Below are 19,629 nucleotides of genomic sequence, written 5' to 3'. Positions count from 1 at the left end.
AATCAGTATAATATGGCTAACTAATGATAAGGAATTAGATATTTTGATAGTGTTATTTGGCTCGTTCAGCACAAGGATCTTGTACGTTAATATGAAAACTCTGGCAAACTGCTGGTCAGATACTTTAAATATTTGGCTTGTTCAGTACCAGCACCTAATGTGTTAATCAGTTTAGTTTCGCTGACTAATTATGATAAATAAGATATTTTGGTAGTGTTATTTGGCTAGTTCAGTTCGAGAATGTAATACGCTAACCACTATAATGTGGGTCACTAATGATGAGAAATAAGATACTTTAGTAGGTTTAATACAGTGGTGCACAAAGGCCGGCCCGCCAAGTGGCCTGCGATGTCCAACGGAAAAGTCAAACATGGAGAGTTCGCGTCTGCGCGATGATTAAGTGCTATAGAAGAATATGCATTAGATTAGATAATAGATGGTTCCATATTGTGTCGAGCAATAAAGAAAATTTAATAAGCAACTCTCGTTAATGCATAAGTATGTAATCATTGGCGCAATGACGTAATATTCCCGTTAATGATGTCACTTGTTTGGTCCAGTACCTGAAGCTACTACATTAATTAATATAATCTGACTTAGTAATGATGAGAAATAAGATGTTTATTAGTGTCATTTGGCTAGTTCAGTACAAGGATGTAATAATTTAACCAAACTAATGATGACCAGTAACAGTAAATGTCGTAGACTTGATGGTTTAAAATGTTGTGTCAGCAGAAGAACGTCTGCGGTTCGTCCCAGGATACTGTGTTCTCCAGCTATCACACTTTTGTTTTGTAGGCTCTTTGAAATTCTTTGTGGACCTTTCCTGCTAAAAATTGTGATAATTAATAACTTTACAATCATAACAAATTAGCTCAGTAGTCAATAGGTGATTAACATTATGATGATAAATGATACAAGAACACAATTACTCAATAAATATTATGTATATGTGACAAGTTTAATAGTGACACTAAACTCGATTATCACTCATGGTTTACCACCAGAAGGAAGGAAAACTTCCAGAAACAGACTCGTGTGTTACTCCATGAGAAATGTATAGTTGTAGAAAAACTCGCATGTTACTGCACAAGGCTGGAATATTTCTAGTAACAGACTCGCGTGCCAGTCGAGAAGGAAAAATTTGTTCTAGAAACTGGCCTACGAGCTAACTCAAAAGAGCAAAATAGTTCCAGACACGCACAAATTTGCCTTTCCACGAGGTGGGAGTAGCTCTAGAAACAGACCCCCGTTATACTCCACGAGGTGGGAATAGCTCTAGAAACAGAGCTCCGTGCTACTCCACGAGGTGGGAATAGCTCTAAAAACAGACCCCCGTGCTACTCCACGAGGTGGGAATAGCTCTAAAAACAGACCCCCGTGCTACTCCACTAGGTGGGAATAGCTCTAGAAACAGACCCTTGAGCTCCTCCACGAGGTGGGTAATAGCTCTAGAAACAGACCCCCGTGCTACTCCACGAGGTGGGAATAGCTCTAGAAACAGACCCCCGTGCTACTCCACGAGGTGGGAATAGCTCTAGAAACAGACCACCGTGATACTCCACGAGGTGGGAATAGCTCTAGAAACAGACCCTTGAGCTCCTCCACGAGGTGGGTAATAGCTCTAGAAACAGACCCCCGTGCTACTCCACGAGGTGGGAATAGCTCTAGAAACAGACCCCCGTGCTACTCCACGAGGTGGGAATAGCTCTAGAAACAGACCCCCGTGCTACTCCACGAGGTGGGAGTAGCTCTAGAAACAGACCCCCGTGCTACTCCACGAGGTGGGAATAGCTCTAGAAACACACCCCCGTGCTACTCCATAAGGAAGGATTAGTTCTATAAAGAGACCCACGAGATAATCCAGAAAAACGCACATTTGCTTGTGGAAATAGTTCTTGAAACAGACCCACGGGCTAACCCACAAGGTGAGAATAGATTTAAAAAGTGAGCTAGGTGTTGTTTCCCAAGGAAGGAATACTACCAGCAACAGACCCATGTGTTATTCTTCAGAGTTGGAACATTTCCAGAAACAAATCTTTGTGCTATTCCAAAAGGTGAGAATTACAACCTAACCTTTAGTTAATTGGCCGAGTATTCATTTTTCTATTTTCGTTCAAGTGGTTAAATGTTATGCTGGAGTGAAGGCATCTAGTCGATATCAAACAACGTCAACTCTGGGGCTACTGTTTAACAAAGGAATGGTGGGGAATGGTTGTTATATTGTAACGCTAGCACACTCATCACGATAATTTTCTTTTTAAGGCCTTTGGATACGACTGTTTTGGACATCCATGATATATGCAACTTTGCATGAACATATCTGGATAGAGAAATAATATATTTTAGTTTTGTTTTCTTAAGAAAACTATTAAAGTTTGAATGTGTCAGTCGGTACAGTATGGTGTTCGTAACGAACGTTTTAAGTGAACAACATTTAAGTTATCCTATCTTTTTGTGTACGGACGGGAATTCACAAGTTTTAAATAAAAATGAAATATCGGTACTGAAGATTTTTAAAACACCAAACTTGTAACTATACAGTAATGACCATAACTGTACAAAGATATTGAATTAAAATGTATCTTCCAAATCCATTCATTTTAAACGCTAACATTGGATGTTGTTTGTTTATTAATTAACCCCAAGCATCGTTTGAGTGCAAGTTGAATCTCGGTATACACGTCCGTGTGCGTATGTTATTTATTTTCAGGAGAACAATGCATACGGGTATTTGAAGCGGCTTTATTAACTAGTCACATGGCATCTAGGTTCAGTGAAAGAAGAAAACTGGTTTCACCACTTACATGAACCTAGATGTGGAATATAATTTATTCTCGTGTGTACTATTCCACCACGAAAAGGAGAAAGCAACAACCAGAGAAGATTGCCAATAAATAATAAAGAATGAACGTACGATATGTTTTAAAATAGTGTCTGTTCCTTTTAAGAGAGATGTAACATGGAGAGGTTGTTAATTACGTTAAACAATATAAGAATTCACCTCAAACGATAAAATGAGTATTACAATTCCATCTACATTACACGTTCCACTAGCACATTACAATATTCTTATCAAACTACATGTTTCATTAGCACATAGGTCTGGCATGGCCTAGCGCGTTAAGGCGTGCACTTCGTAATCTGAGGGTCGCGGGTTCGCGCCCGAGTCGCGCTAAACATGCTCGCCCTCCCAGTCGTGGGGGCGTTATAATGTGACGGTCAATCCCACTTTTCGTTGGTAAAAGAGTAGCCCAAGAGTTGGCGGTGGGTGGTGATGACTAGCTGCCTTCCCTCTAGTCTCACACTGCTAAATTAGGGACGGCTAGCACAGATAGCCCTCGAGTAGTTTTGTGCGAAATTCCAAACAAACAAACAAAACATTAGCACATTTCTGTCTATAAACCCTCTAGCTCCATCGCTATTGCAAGGTGGGCCATTTCTTCATGAGGGGAAATCGACATTATCAAGTGGCTAAGGCGCTCGACTGCGGGTCGCGGCTTCGAATCTCTTTCCCAACAAAGGTTTTTTCGCCCTTTAAGTCACTGTTGTTTTATAATGTACGAACCAATCCGTTTGCAAATGAGTAGATGAGTAGTCCAAGGGATGGCGGCGGTCGATGATGACTTTAATTAGTATATTAGGGACGGTTAGTACAAATAACCCTCGTATAGTTTTTGCGCGAAGTTCAAAACAAACCCAATTCTTCAACATGTACAAACTTTGAATGAATATGTAAAGTTACCTGTGATAGGAGGTGACGTTATCCAACCAGATGTTACTGTTTTCAGTCAACAATAAATCTTTGATTTCACAGATTTACTCTTTCTTTGTATCTGTGTAAACTATATGAAAAGTCCAAATTAAAAGCACAAGTACAGTAACAATTTACACGTGAATAAAACGTTGCCAGCGACATCTTGATATTGTTTGACACAAAGAACGTGAACTTACCTGATTTTCCATGTCATATATATCATCAGCCGCAGTATTTTCAAAAGCCGCAGCTATTTTACTTTCCCACTCTTTATACTTTGTAGCAGCAGTGTCTTCCTCGTGAAAGGGGGGCCCGCACTTACGTCGCACGTGATATCTTCCGTAAACCTAACCAGCGAATATTGCTATAAAGATCTTTTAATATGTAGTTCAAACAAATTTTTCTAAGATATATCTGCAACAGGCTCTTAATAGTTCGAAACAAAGTACAAGTAAGTTGTAATGGACTCTAGTATCATGCAAGATGTTAACAGTCTGTAACCGATTCTGTAGTAACATGCAATATGTTAACAGTCTGTAACCGATTCTGTAGTATCATGCAAGATGTTAACAGTCTGTAACCGATTCTGTAGTATCATGCAAGATGTTAACAGTCTGTATCCGATTCTGTAGCATCATGCAAGATGTTAACAGTCTGTATCCGATTCTGTAGCATCATGCAAGATGTTAACAGTCTGTATCCGATTCTGTAGCATCATGCAAGATGTTAACAGTCTGTATCCGATTCTGTAGCATCATGCAAGATGTTAACAGTCTGTATCCGATTCTGTGGCATCATGCAAGATGTTAACAGTCTGTATCCGATTCTGTGGCATCATGCAAGATGTTAACAGTCTGTATCCGATTCTGTGGCATCATGCAAGATGTTAACAGTCTGTATCCGATTCTGTGGCATCATGCAAGATGTTAACAGTCTGTATCCGATTCTGTGGCATCATGCAAGATGTTAACAGTCTGTATCCGATTCTGTAGCGTCATGCAAGATGTTAACAGTCTGTATCCGATTCTGTAGCGTCATGCAAGATGTTAACAGTCTGTATCCGATTCTGTAGCGTCATGCAAGATGTTAACAGTCTGTATCCGATTCTGTAGCGTCATGCAAGATGTTAACAGTCTGTAACTGATTCTGTAGCTTCGTGCAAGATGTTAACAGTCTGCAACCGATTCTGTAGCTTCGTGCAAGATGTTAACAGTCTGCAACCGATTCTTTGGTATCATGCAATATGTTAACAGTCTGCAACCGATTCTGTAGTGTCATGCAATATGTTAACAGTCTGTAACCGATTCTGTAGTGTCATGCAATATGTTAACAGTCTGTAACCGATACATCTTATATTATACTAAATTAACATATGAAAGTTACCGGTGTTTGCATGGTTGTGTTCATAAATACTCTTTTTAACAAAAAAACACTCGCCCAACTTCACGAAGGTTGAACAGAAGTGTTACATACTGTCTCGATGAGGGTTGCTGACACAAACGTTACACACTGATTTGGCCTTATGGCGGTGTAACAGAAACTTCAAACACAATATTTTGACCTGAGAACGTTGTAACAAAAACTTTACACAGCGTTTTGAACTGAGGACAGTGCAATATACATATCCCACAGCTACGCTTCTTAAAACTGTCTATATGTTACAATTTATTGTTTTTTTTTCTACCTATTATGTATACCAAAATTTGTAATATATAATAATAACCATTTGTTAACCTTGGTGGTTACACCAGGGCTATCTCGTCGTTAACTAGACATTATATATAATTATACTTTCTTATTAGTTTATTAATAACCATTTGTTAATCATCTTACCTTGTTGGTTACATCAGAGCTGTCTTCATCGTTAGCTAGACATTATGTGTAACGATACTTTCTTATTAGTTGTTAATAACTATTTACTAATTATTTAACCTTGTTGGTTACACCAGGACTGTCTTTATCGTTAGCTAAACATTATGTGTAACGATATTTTTTATTAGTTATTAATAACTATTTATTAATTATTTAACCTGGGTGGTTACACCAGGACTGTCTTCATCGTTAGCTAGACATTATGTGTAACGATACTTTCTTATTAGTTAATAACTATTTATTAATTATTTAATCTTGTTGGTTACACCAGGACTGTCTTCATCGTTAGCTAAACATTATGTGTAACGATATTTTTATTAGTTATTAATAACTATTTATTAATTATTTAACGTGGGTGGTTACACCAGGACTGTCTTCATCGTTAGCTAGACATTATGTGTAACGGTACTTTCTTATTAGTTATTAATAACCATTTATTAATTATCTTACCTTGGTTGTAACGCCAGGCCTGTCTTCCGGTTTGTAAAAACTTCTTGTTAGTTCCAAAGGAGGGTTAGTTAAGACTTTCAACTCAGGATCTGCTACTATACGACGGAGCATGCGCAATAGAAACACCATCTACAATCATAAACACTACAGTGCAAAAGTAACTGAAAAGAACGGTTTCTTTAAGCAATAAGTATGGCAGCATGTAGTATGACGTATCAGATTATACTGATTTGTTATGTAGAAAGTGTGACGTATCAGATCATACTGATTTGTTATGTAGAAAGTGTGACGTGTCAGATCATACTGATTTGTTATGTAGAAAGTGTGACGTGTCAGATCATACTGATTTGTTACGTAGAAAGTGTGAAATGATTGGTTATGTAGAAAGCGTGAACTGATTGGTTATGTAGAAAGCCTCCCGAACCCTATGGCTGAACAATTCCGACATCAAACTTACACCATCCTCAGAAAGGTCAAGAAACCAAAACCAAACATCACTAAACACGAATGAAGGGCATTGAACCTTCTAAAACGAGACAACATCAAGATTCTACCAGCAGAGAAAGGAAACAGTATAGTCGTCCTAGACGTCAACGATTATGACACGAAGATCAAACAGTTACTAGACAAACACCAATATGAAAAGATCACCAATGATCCTACAGAAAAGACAGAGACTTATCAATAGAACGCTGAACAAACTAAAGAAACAAGACTTAATCAACAAAAAACTAACCAAAGACTTAAGATCCAAGGAAAATTTTCCTCCTCAGTTCTACGGACTACCTAAGATACACAAACATAATATACCTCTAAGGACAACGTAGTGCTCAAAACTCACCCTGCCATCAACTGGCTACTTTCCTAGTACTTGTCTTATCTCCACTACAAGGAAGCACAGAGCATCGCATTCAAAACTCGACAGATTTCATAGGACAACTCGGAAAGCTACACATCAAATTCCAGGATATTATGATCAGTTTTGATGTTACAGATTTATTTACCAATGTTCCAATCTCAGAAACCCTTCACATCACCAGACAACGACTACTGAATGACAACCCTCCACTACACAGAATAGAAACAGAGAGGCCAACCATTACGATTTGAGCGTAATCATTACGATTTTGGTGTATACATTACGACTATACGCTCATACAGACAAATATTACGACTTGTTGCAAAACTCCTAATTATTATATATTATTTTGGTCTATACAATAGTGATAAATTGTTCCTTTAGGGCTTGAAAGGGGTGAAAAGAAAATTTCTAGTGAGATACAAATAAATTTTGATAAATAAAAGACATAGTCCAAATGGCTACTTGCGATAATCATGTTTGTGCTTAAAATAATAAAAAATATTTGTATCTCTGACGTCTACCAATAGTTTGAGTGTGGTGCTTCTCCATACTGGGTACGTGGAGGAATCTATAGTTACGTCATCAGTGCTTGTCAGCCAATCAGCGCTCACGTAGATGGGTATTTTTAGACATCTGAGCGGCATAGAAACACCAATGCGATCGTTCACAAGATGGAAAAAATGGCTCGTTCACCAGATTGTCTTGTATCTGGCTAATCTAAAAGGACTAAAACTGTGAATAAAAAAATTAGGAAAGAGTATAGTGCAAAATATCCAGTCATTGCATCAAAAATTAGTGACAGTCATGCGTTTTGTACAGTTTGTCACATCGATTTTTCTGTGGCGCATGGCGGGATAAACGATTGTTCCAGATATACAAATTCGGCATCTCACCAACAAAACGCTGAGGCGAAGACAAAAACGATGCAGATAACGACATTTATGAGTAAGAATTCAGAAATTGAAACCATAAATGCAGAAGTGATGTTCACGCAATTCATCATTGCTTATAATTTACTCCTAGCTGTAGCCGATCATGCAGGACATCTATTCAGAAAAATGTTCCAAGACTCTGATATAGCGAAATAATATGGCTGTGCTAGAACCGAAACTACAGCCATTGTACAAATGTTTGGTTGTGAAGATGACAAAATTATTTCAAGCATTATTACTAACAGTGTTTACAGTTTAGCCACAGATGGATCCACAGACATCGATGACTCAAAACTATATCCAGTGGTTGCACGATATCTTGGCTCTTTGCTCGGAAAAATTGTTTGTTCTTTTTGACAGTGGTGGGATGAAAAGAAGCTTCAACGGGAAATAATATTTTGAAGGTTTTGGACCACGAACTGACAAAGAGGAAAATTCCATGGGAAAACTGTCTCAGTTTTCTACAGACAAATGTCTCAGTTATTTCTGGTATAGGTAGAGGTGTGATGGGACACATCTCAAGATGACAGCCTAGCATTTACTTCATGGGCTGTGCCTGTCACCTCATGAATATTGCTGCCCAGAAAGCTTCCAGAGAACTGCCCTGCACAATTTCTAATATATTGATAGATATCTACTATTTTCTGGACAAAATTGCTAGCAGAAAAAAACATTTCAAAGAGTTTCAAGGATTGTATGACAAAGAAACAAGAAAAATTCTACAACTTGTTAACATAAGATGGTTATCACTTGGGGTGTGCTTCAACAGAATATTGGACATGTGGAAGCCATTGAAGGCAGCAAGACTTTAACAGTCAGGATATCTTCTTGGCCACTCAGGGACACAAGACAACAGTCTTCAAAAGCAGCAATATTTGGTATAACTCAATATATGTTTAGGCAGTCTGACCTTGAACTAAAGAAGAGACAATCAATGAAAAAAGAGAAGAAAACGAAAGCTAGCAAGGAAGTAACCAAGAAAAGTTATGCGCAGAGCAAGTTAGATAAGTTAACAGTTTTCTTGGACAACAAAATGAATTTGTTATTTTGTCTTTTTTTTCGATCTGCAATTCATCTATTTGAGCAAGCCAATTTGATATTGCAAAGAGAAGAACCTTGCATACACATTATGCATTGAACTCTGATTACACCAGTTAAAAATATACTTGTCAAATACATCAAGCCAGAATATCTTGAAGGCAACATCACTGAACTTGACTACAACAATAAATCCTCACACAAATCTGATGAGGTAGTTTCTATTGGAAATGCTGCCAAGGAATACATTGTTAAATATGAAAAGGACCTGGACCTGATAAGCTTCTACACCAGTGTCAAGAAATTCTACATAGCAGCTACAAATTACATGATGAAACATTTCTCTCTATATGATGAACTTCTGATTCACGCAGAGGTTGCTGGTCCAAAACTGAAAGTCACCAAAGATTTCTCTTTTCTACGTTTCTTCACAGACAGGTATCCTGTCCTTGTCAATACACATGAGCATGACACTATTGACAAGTTGGAAGGGCAATATCTGAACTATCAAATTGATACTTTCTCAGAAACTGTCCTTCAGTTGAATATTGACAAGTTTTGGGTTCAGCTGTCTACAGTTAAGGATGGAAATGGTAACCAGAAGTATGACATTCTGCGCAGGGTTACGCATGAAATTCTTAGTCTTCCATTCTAATCCTGATAGTGAAAGGATATTTAGTTTAGTGACTAAAAACAAAAGTTCAGACCAAACTTTAGCACCAGAGTTTTGAGCAGTATTATAACACACAAAATGTGTATGCAGTCAAACGGACAATGTTGTTATAACTCCCAACCATCCAGAGACATTCTCATGAAAGCAAAGGCTGCAACAGCTGCAAAACTATTACAATAAGTGTCATAAACATGATATAAACTAGTCCTTACACAAAGGCTTTTCCTGCTTACTTTTTATGCATGTTCAATGTTGTTTTACCAGTATGTTTGTTACTATGAACTAAATAAGACATAATTTCAAAATAATTTTTTAAAATTTATTTATTAGAATACACAAAACACAGTTATAAATGAGCAATCTATAGCAGTAATAAATAATAAGTTATAATAATATAATAATAAACAGCTTAGAGAGAGACATTGGTCAGGCCTAGTAGCCTCAAATGATAAAGGGCTCTGTAAGCTGCTGGTAAAATGCTAACCGCGCGTATCATATGGCACCTGGAAAGCAACACGTTACGTTCCGATATACAAAACGCCTCTCGTGAAAATAGACAGACCGCTGATAACTTAGTAGAGTTAAGAGAATTCATCACACAAAGTTTCAATAAAAACCACACTACTGTAGGCTTATTTCTAGACGTGAGACAAGCCTTTGATTCAGTATGGCATCAAAGCCTCAAGTACAAACTTCTCCAGTTCAACCTCCCGTAAACCTTAACAAGATGGATATCAAACTTGTTTAGACAACAGAAGAGCTAAATTAACAAATCAACATATCACCTCTCGGCAGGCGTTTCTCAAGGGTCTTTACTTTTATATGTCGTGTATGTTAGTGACATTCCATTCCCGAAACTAACGTATACCTACGCATCTCAATATACCGACGACAAAGCAGTAAGGAGCACGTCACGTGAACCACTGCTAGCAACTTCGAAAGTTCAAACCACCCTTAACAGTATAACTGCCTGGTGCAACATCTAGCGAGTAGCACTCAATGCAACCAAAACTCGGGCCATAATATTTAAACGCAAAATCTCCAGGTAAAACAAATCTATTTCAAAAGTCAAACTTAAAATGATGAATACAGAGTTTCAATTCTAACCCACCATAACATTTCTTGGCATCACATTCAACAGGAAACTAACATGGACCGATCACTTCAAAAACATTCTCACAAAAGTTTATAAACGAATCTTCTATTTAAGAAGAATCAGTTGTCAAGGGTTGCAGAACCAAAACTATTCTTCCATATCGTCTCCCTGCATACACACCGACTGTTTATATCGAGAAAGCAAGCAACATCCCGACCCTTAAGAATAGACTAATCTCTCTAGCATCACAATACTATAAAAACAAAAACATGTAATCGTACCCAATTAATAAGACAACTAGCAGCCACCCCGCGAACATGTCAGTGATACCTATCTCCTTACAACTTTATTCACGCCCTGAATGTAAACTCAAATATCTAATCATATATATCATTTAACTTTCAGTGTTGGGCACTGGTTGGGTAGATTATGCGGCGCCCTACCAGTGTAAATGGGTTTTCTCGGGGTACTCTCGTTTTCCCCCACGGCACAATCTCAGTTTCATTGGATCTATAGACCCTAGCCCTGAAAAGAGGCCCGCTATTAAGTATCTAAATTCTTGTAAAATATAGTCACGTGTGTTAACTGTGCTGACCTTGCATCTCCCTGCTGTGACCACAACTACATCAATAGATACTGTCCAAAGAATGTATGTTGCAGCTTCACGTCCGACTCTCACACGCAGCCCTTTCAGCAGCTTCGACCGATGCGCCTCAAAGAGATAATAAACCTGTCAAGGTAACTTACTACCACCACTATAGTTTGGTAAATAAGTGTTACTACAATTCAGTTAATAAGTTTCAAATTATGAGCCAGATTAACTCTAGCCGCATGAGGGTGAAGAGAAACAAGAGTTTCTGACCGCCCCGGGCTATTTTTCATACCCCTTCGGGGGAACGAAATAATAATTTAACCCAAACACCTACCAAGAAATTACAGACACTGACTTGAAGACGAAAGGCGGAAGACTTTCGAAACGTCGTCCTCTACACTTGTGTCTCCATAACAGGCAGTTGCCGTCCATTCTACAAAGTTTCACCATCAATACTCTGCCTAAACAATCTATCAAATAATAGTAAGTATGATGTTTTAGATTATAGTGATTCGTTACGTAGTAAGGACGGCGTGTTAGATTTTACTGATTGGGTTACGTAATAAGTATGACGTTTTAGATTATAGTGATTCGTTATGTAGTAAGGACGGCGTGTTAGATTTTACTGATTGGGTTACGTAATAAGTATGATGTTTTAGATTATAGTGATACGTTACGTAGTAAGGACGGCGTGTTAGATTTTACTGATTGGGTTACGTAATAAGTATGACGTTTTAGATTATAGTGATTCGTTATGTAGTAAGGACGGCGTGTTAGATTTTACTGATTGGGTTACGTAATAAGTATGACGTTTTAGATTATAGTGATACGTTACGTAGTAAGGACGGCGTGTTAGATTTTACTGATTGGGTTACGTAATAAGTATGATGTTTTAGATTATAGTGATTCGTTATGTAGTAAGGACGGCGTGTTAGATTTTACTGATTGGGTTACGTAATAAGTATGACGTTTTAGATTATAGTGATTCGTTATGTAGTAAGGACGGCGTGTTAGATTTTACTGATTGGGTTACGTAATAAGTATGACGTTTTAGATTATAGTGATACGTTACGTAGTAAGGACGGCGTGTTAGATTTTACTGATTGGGTTACGTAATAAGTATGACGTTTTAGATTATAGTGATTCGTTACGTAGTAAGGACGGCGTGTTAGATTTTACTGATTGTGTTACGTAATAAGTATGACGTTTTAGATTATAGTGATTCGTTATGTAGTAAGGACGGCGTGTTAGATTTTACTGATTAGGTTACGTAATAAGTATGACGTTTTAGATTATAGTGATTCGTTATGTAGTAAGGACGGCGTGTTAGATTTTACTGATTGGGTTACGTAATAAGTATGATGTTTTAGATTATAGTGATACGTTACGTAGTAAGGACGGCGTGTTAGATTTTACTGATTGTGTTACGTAATAAGTATGACGTTTTAGATTATAGTGATTCGTTATGTAGTAAGGACGGCGTGTTAGATTTTACTGATTGGGTTACGTAATAAGTATGACGTTTTAGATTATAGTGATTCGTTATGTAGTAAGGACGGCGTGTTAGATTTTACTGATTAGGTTACGTAATCAGTATGACGTTTTAGATTATAGTGATACGTTACGTAGTAAGGACGGCGTGTTAGATTTTACTGATTGGGTTACGTAATCAGTATGACGTTTTAGATTATAGTGATTCGTTATGTAGTAAGGACGGCGTGTTAGATTTTACTGATTGGGTTACGTAATAAGTATGATGTTTTAGATTATAGTGATACGTTACGTAGTAAGGACGGCGTGTTAGATTTTACTGATTGGGTTACGTAATAAGTATGACGTTTTAGATTATAGTGATTCGTTATGTAGTAAGGACGGCGTGTTAGATTTTACTGATTGGGTTACGTAATAAGTATGACGTTTTAGATTATAGTGATACGTTACGTAGTAAGGACGGCGTGTTAGATTTTACTGATTGGGTTACGTAATAAGTATGATGTTTTAGATTATAGTGATTCGTTATGTAGTAAGGACGGCGTGTTAGATTTTACTGATTGGGTTACGTAATAAGTATGACGTTTTAGATTATAGTGATTCGTTATGTAGTAAGGACGGCGTGTTAGATTTTACTGATTATGTTACGTAATAAGTATGACGTTTTAGATTATAGTGATTCGTTATGTAGTAAGGACGGCGTGTTAGATTTTACTGATTGGGTTACGTAATAAGTATGATGTTTTAGACTATAGTGATACGTTACGTAGTAAGGACGGCGTGTTAGATTTTACTGATTGGGTTACGTAAAAGTATGACGTTTTAGATTATAGTGATTCGTTATGTAGTAAGGACGGCGTGTTAGATTTTACTGATTGGGTTACGTAATAAGTATGACGTTTTAGATTATAGTGATTCGTTATGTAGTAAGGACGGCGTGTTAGATTTTACTGATTGGGTTACGTAATAAGGACGGAATGTTAGATTTTACTGATTGGATTACGTAGTAAGGACGGAATGTTGGATTTTACTGATTGGTTATGTGTTGAATTGTATATTATCAGTTAGGACACTTACTACTGAAGTAAGAGAGGTGACCTGTTGTTTAACAAATTGTAACTTTGCATTATAATGAATGAAGTATTACTTTACGAACGGTATGTTATACAACCAATGAACTGTATACTTTGTGCTATGTTATAACTTTATGAACGGTATATTACACAACCAATGAACTGTATACTTTGTTCCATGTTATAACTTTAAGAACGGTATAGTCATGGACGTGTTGTTGACTTTCTCAATGGTAAAACTCATATATAGGTAAGTTGAAAGACAGACATGGACGTGTTGTTGACGTCCAAAAAAGAGTAAATTTATCACAACCTAAACGTGAACTTTGATAAAGTGAGAACCATTTAACAACAGAAGTTTTGATTTATGAAAGCTGTGTAAAAACAGTAAATAAACAAGAAGAAATAAATATATAGAATTATTATCCCTTAAGTATACTCATAGTTATAAAAGAAGTGCTGATGGTTACACCGTAACCATAGTAGACAAGGTGAAACTACTCACGGTCACTGCACCAAATAGAATGGTGAAGATAAGCGACGCTGTAGCTATGACAACGACAGCTATAGCCCACTGTGGTATGGATGGCTCGGCTATACCTTCAAGTGTTGGTGTAGGCTTCTTTATAGATATCACTGGAGAAGAATAGATATTATATCATCTTACTGTATGTGTGTATATATAGTACATTATATCTTCTTACTGTATGTGTGTATATATAGTACATTATAACTTCTTACTGTATGTGTGTATATATAGTACATTATAACTTCTTACTGTATGTGTGTATATAGCACATTATATCTTCTTACTGTATGTGTGTATATATAGCACATTATATCTTCTTACTGTATGTGTGTATATAGCACATTATATCTTCTTACTGTATTGTAATAAATAATACTCATTATAAGCTGAAAAAAATCATATTACAGTTGTCTTTAAACACAATCTGGGTAGGCTAAATTCAATATTATAACGATACTAAACACAATCTGGGTAGGCTAAATTCAATATTATAACGATACACTTATATTTCACACCAACACTTTTGTGGCAGTTGAGTTGCAAATACCGACTTTTAGGTCTTCGCTAACGACCGCACTAGCGACTTTTATGTTGCAACTTATGAATTTTGTAGTTGTAGAGAGCGACTTCATAGGTTGCTAAGAGTATCCTAACACACAGTTAAAACTATCGAACAATCACACAACAAAAACGGGCAACAAATTTTGATTTATATGTGCTAGTTAAAACAAGAATATGTGACCTGAATTCAGGAACAAGAGAGTGAAAAATGAACCCAAGGAGAAGTCTCGCATCCTGTTTTGGAATGTTAGCACGTACAATACATACATAACTTTATCTCCACAGAAGTTTCCTTATATTTCATCTGACTATGTAAAAATATCACTTTCTATTTACTGAACTAGAAAACGTAGAAATCACACTTTTATGTTTTGATTTTGAAACACCACAGAAGAACTAGGAATGCAAAGTAACAATAACTAGTTTGATTCTAAATAATATGAAAGTTTATAAATACTATTTCTATCTTGATCCAAGTCCACAAACGAACTACTATACACAAATCAACTATTTAACCCAATCAACAATTGTAAAGATAATAGTTACTGTGTGCTGTGTATGTACTAAAGAAGTTGTCATGTAACACAAGTTACATCATGTCCATCATCCATAGTTAACATCAAATTCTTGTTGTATTTGTACGGTTTCTCTAACATTTCTAGTAGTTAAACGGTTTTCTTGATTCACGAAAGGTATATTCCTCATTGAATAATATATCCAGTATAATTTACATGTTCAGTACAATTTCTACGTTTAGTATAACTTACATGTTCAGTACAATTTATACGTTTAGAAAAATTTAAACGTTTGGTATAATTTACACGTGCAGTATAATTTACATGTCTAGTATAATTTACACGTGCAGTTCAATTTACATGTATAGTATAATTTATACGTTTAGTATAATTAACATGTCTAGTATAATTTATACGTGCAGTATAATTGACACGTTCAGTACAATTTATACGTGCAGTATAATTGACACGTTCAGTACAATTTATACGTTTAGTATAATTGACACGTTCAGTACAATTTATACGTTTAGTATAATTGACACGTCCAGTACAAATTATACGTTTAGAAAATTTAGACGTTCAGAATAATTTATACGTTTAGAATAATTTATACGTTTAGTGTAATTTACACGTGCAGTATAAATCGCATGTTCAGTGCTGTTTATACGGTCAGTATAATTTACTAATGTTCATTTATTCCAAATTTTAAATTCCTTCTACATTTACGAATGTATGCAGGACCTCTTGATATATATACCTGTTATCTTGATATATATACATGTTATCTTTCTTAAATATTTATTTTATTGAATTCCCTTACAGTGAATAGCGTCAAGCAGGAAACCTTTAGCATAAAGAATCATCATCATATGTTTATATAGACCGTAAAGTTACCTTCAAATGTAGTAAAGCCAGGATCTACAGTGAAATTCCCAAGTGAAGTATTCTTTCGTAAGTTGTTGTTAAATACTTGTATCAGTGACTGAACGTCAATTTTGGTGTCATCTTTCTTCAACACTACGAAAAAGTCAACTATAACACTTCCTTGGCTGAAATATAGTAACAATAAAGTAAATGTTTAATATTAACGTATTGATACAATCGTTATTGTATAAATAAACAGCTGATAATGAAGTTGAAGCTACGTAACATTTGGCAGGAGATATGCTTATTATTTATATACAGGTTTTATTTAATTTTACATTTATCGAGTTGGTGGCGTGTGAAGCCATTTTAATCTTACATCTATTTTATGCATGCCTTTATGATATTATTGTATCTATATGACGTGAAATATTTGTCAATCAGTTTTACACGACATTTTTTGGTTGCAATAGTTGTAGCAACTTCCTCTCGTAATGGACAGTCTACCACTCATTGAAACAAAACAAACAATGAATGGACAATCTACCACTCATTGAAACAAAACAAACAATGAATGGACAATCTACCACTTATTGAAACAAAACAAACAATGAATGGACAGTCTACCACTTTTGAAACAAAACAAACAATGAATGGACAGTCTACCACTTATTGAAACAAAACAATAAATGAATGGACAGTCTACCACTTATTGAAACAAAACAATAAATGAATGGACAGTCTACCACTTATTGAAACAAAACAATAAATGAATGGACAGTCTACCACTTATTGAAACAAAACAAACAATGAGTGGACAGTCTACCACTTATTGAAACAAAACAAACAATGAATGGACAGTCTATCACTTATTGAAACAAAACAAACAATGAATGGACAGTCTACCACTCATTGAAACAAAACAAACAATGAATGGACAATCTACCACTCATTGAAACAAAACAAACAATGAATGGACAATCTACCACTTATTGAAACAAAACAAACAATGAGTGGACAGTCTACCACTTATTGAAACAAAACAAACAATGAGTGGACAGTCTACCACTTATTGAAACAAAACAAACAATGAGTGGACAGTCTACCACTTATTGAAACAAAACAAACAATGAATGGACAGTCTATCACTTATTGAAACAAAACAAAAAATGAATGGACAGTCTACCACTTATTGAAACAAAACAAACAATGAATGGACAGTCTACCACTTATTGAAACAAAACAAACAATGAATGGACAGTCTACCACTTATTGAAACAAAACAATAAATGAATGGACAGTCTACCACTTATTGAAACAAAACAATAAATGAATGGAGAGTCTACCACTTATTGAAACAAAACAAACAATGAATGGACAGTCTACCACTTATTGAAACAAAACAAACAATGAATGGACAATCTACCACTTATTGAAACAAAACAAACAATGAATAGACAATCTACCACTTATTGAAACAAAACAAACAATGAATGGACAATCTACCATTATTGAAACAAAACAAACAATGAGTGGACAGTCTACCACGTATTGAAACAAAACAAACAATGAATGGACAGTCTACCACTTATTGAAACAAAACAAACAATGAATGGACAGTCTACCACTTATTGAAACAAAACAAACAATGAATGGACAGTCTACCACTTATTGAAACAAAACAATAAATGAATGGACAGTCTACCACTTATTGAAACAAAACAATAAATGAATGGACAATCTACCACTTATTGAAACAAAACAAACAATGAATGGACAGTCTACCACTTATTGAAACAAAACAAACAATGAGTGGACAGTCTACCACTTATTGAAACAAAACAAACAATGAATGGACAGTCTACCACTTATTGAAACAAAACAAACAATGAGTGGACAGTCTACCACTTATTGAAACAAAACAAACAATGAATGGACAGTCTATCACTTATTGAAACAAAACAAACAATGAATGGACAGTCTACCACTCATTGAAACAAAACAAACAATGAATGGACAATCTACCACTCATTGAAACAAAACAAACAATGAATGGACAATCTACCACTTATTGAAACAAAACAAACAATGAGTGGACAGTCTACCACTTATTGAAACAAAACAAACAATGAGTGGACAGTCTACCACTTATTGAAACAAAACAAACAATGAGTGGACAGTCTACCACTTATTGAAACAAAACAAACAATGAATGGACAGTCTATCACTTATTGAAACAAAACAATAAATGAATGGACAGTCTACCACTTATTGAAACAAAACAAACAATGAATGGACAGTCTACCACTTATTGAAACAAAACAAACAATGAATGGACAGTCTACCACTTATTGAAACAAAACAATAAATGAATGGACAGTCTACCACTTATTGAAACAAAACAAACAATGAATGGACAGTCTACCACTCATTGAAACAAAACAAACAATGAATGGACAATCTACCACTCATTGAAACAAAACAAACAATGAATGGACAATCTACCACTTATTGAAACAAAACAAACAATGAATGGACAGTCTACCACTTATTGAAACAAAACAAACAATGAATGGACAGTCTACCACTTATTGAAACAAAACAAACAATGAGTGGACAGTCTACCACTTATTGAAACAAAACAAACAATGAATGGACAGTCTATCACTTATTGAAACAAAACAATAAATGAATGGACAGTCTACCACTTATTGAAACAAAACAAACAATGAATGGACAGTCTACCACTTATTGAAACAAAACAAACAATGAATGGACAGTCTACCACTTATTGAAACAAAACAATAAATGAATGGACAGTCTACCACTTATTGAAACAAAACAATAAATGAATGGAGAGTCTACCACTTATTGAAACAAAACAAACAATGAATGGACAGTCTACCACTTATTGAAACAAAACAAACAATGAATGGACAATCTACCACTTATTGAAACAAAACAAACAATGAATGGACAATCTACCACTTATTGAAACAAAACAAACAATGAATGGACAATCTACCATTATTGAAACAAAACAAACAATGAGTGGACAGTCTACCACGTATTGAAACAAAACAAACAATGAATGGACAGTCTACCACTTATTGAAACAAAACAAACAATGAATGGACAATCTACCACTTATTGAAACAAAACAAACAATGAATGGACAGTCTACCACTTATTGAAACAAAACAATAAATGAATGGACAGTCTACCACTTATTGAAACAAAACAATAAATGAATGGACAATCTACCACTTATTGAAACAAAACAAACAATGAATGGACAGTCTACCACTTATTGAAACAAAACAA

The 19,629-nt window shown here is 35.7% G+C and overlaps 1 protein-coding gene across 1 annotated transcript in view; it reads right to left on the bottom strand.

Annotated features, from left to right (window-relative positions):
* Positions 1–603: 603 nt before the first annotated feature.
* LOC143224652 (uncharacterized) overlaps positions 604–19,629 on the bottom strand; it is a 46,471-nt gene continuing 27,445 nt past the window's right edge. The window contains exons 4-8 of the mRNA XM_076452790.1: positions 16,336–16,490; positions 14,342–14,472; positions 6,080–6,208; positions 3,955–4,104; positions 604–829 (exon numbers count right to left, since the gene is read on the bottom strand). Coding sequence (XP_076308905.1) covers positions 716–829; positions 3,955–4,104; positions 6,080–6,208; positions 14,342–14,472; positions 16,336–16,490 — 679 coding nt within the window. The 3' untranslated portion in view covers positions 604–715. The remainder of the gene's footprint in view (positions 830–3,954; positions 4,105–6,079; positions 6,209–14,341; positions 14,473–16,335; positions 16,491–19,629) is intronic.

The sequence above is a fragment of the Tachypleus tridentatus genome, chromosome 9 (assembly GCF_004210375.1).
Source record: "Tachypleus tridentatus isolate NWPU-2018 chromosome 9, ASM421037v1, whole genome shotgun sequence".
Taxonomy (NCBI): Eukaryota; Metazoa; Arthropoda; class Merostomata; order Xiphosura; family Limulidae; genus Tachypleus; species Tachypleus tridentatus.
This window is presented reverse-complemented; position numbering and strand designations above follow the sequence as displayed.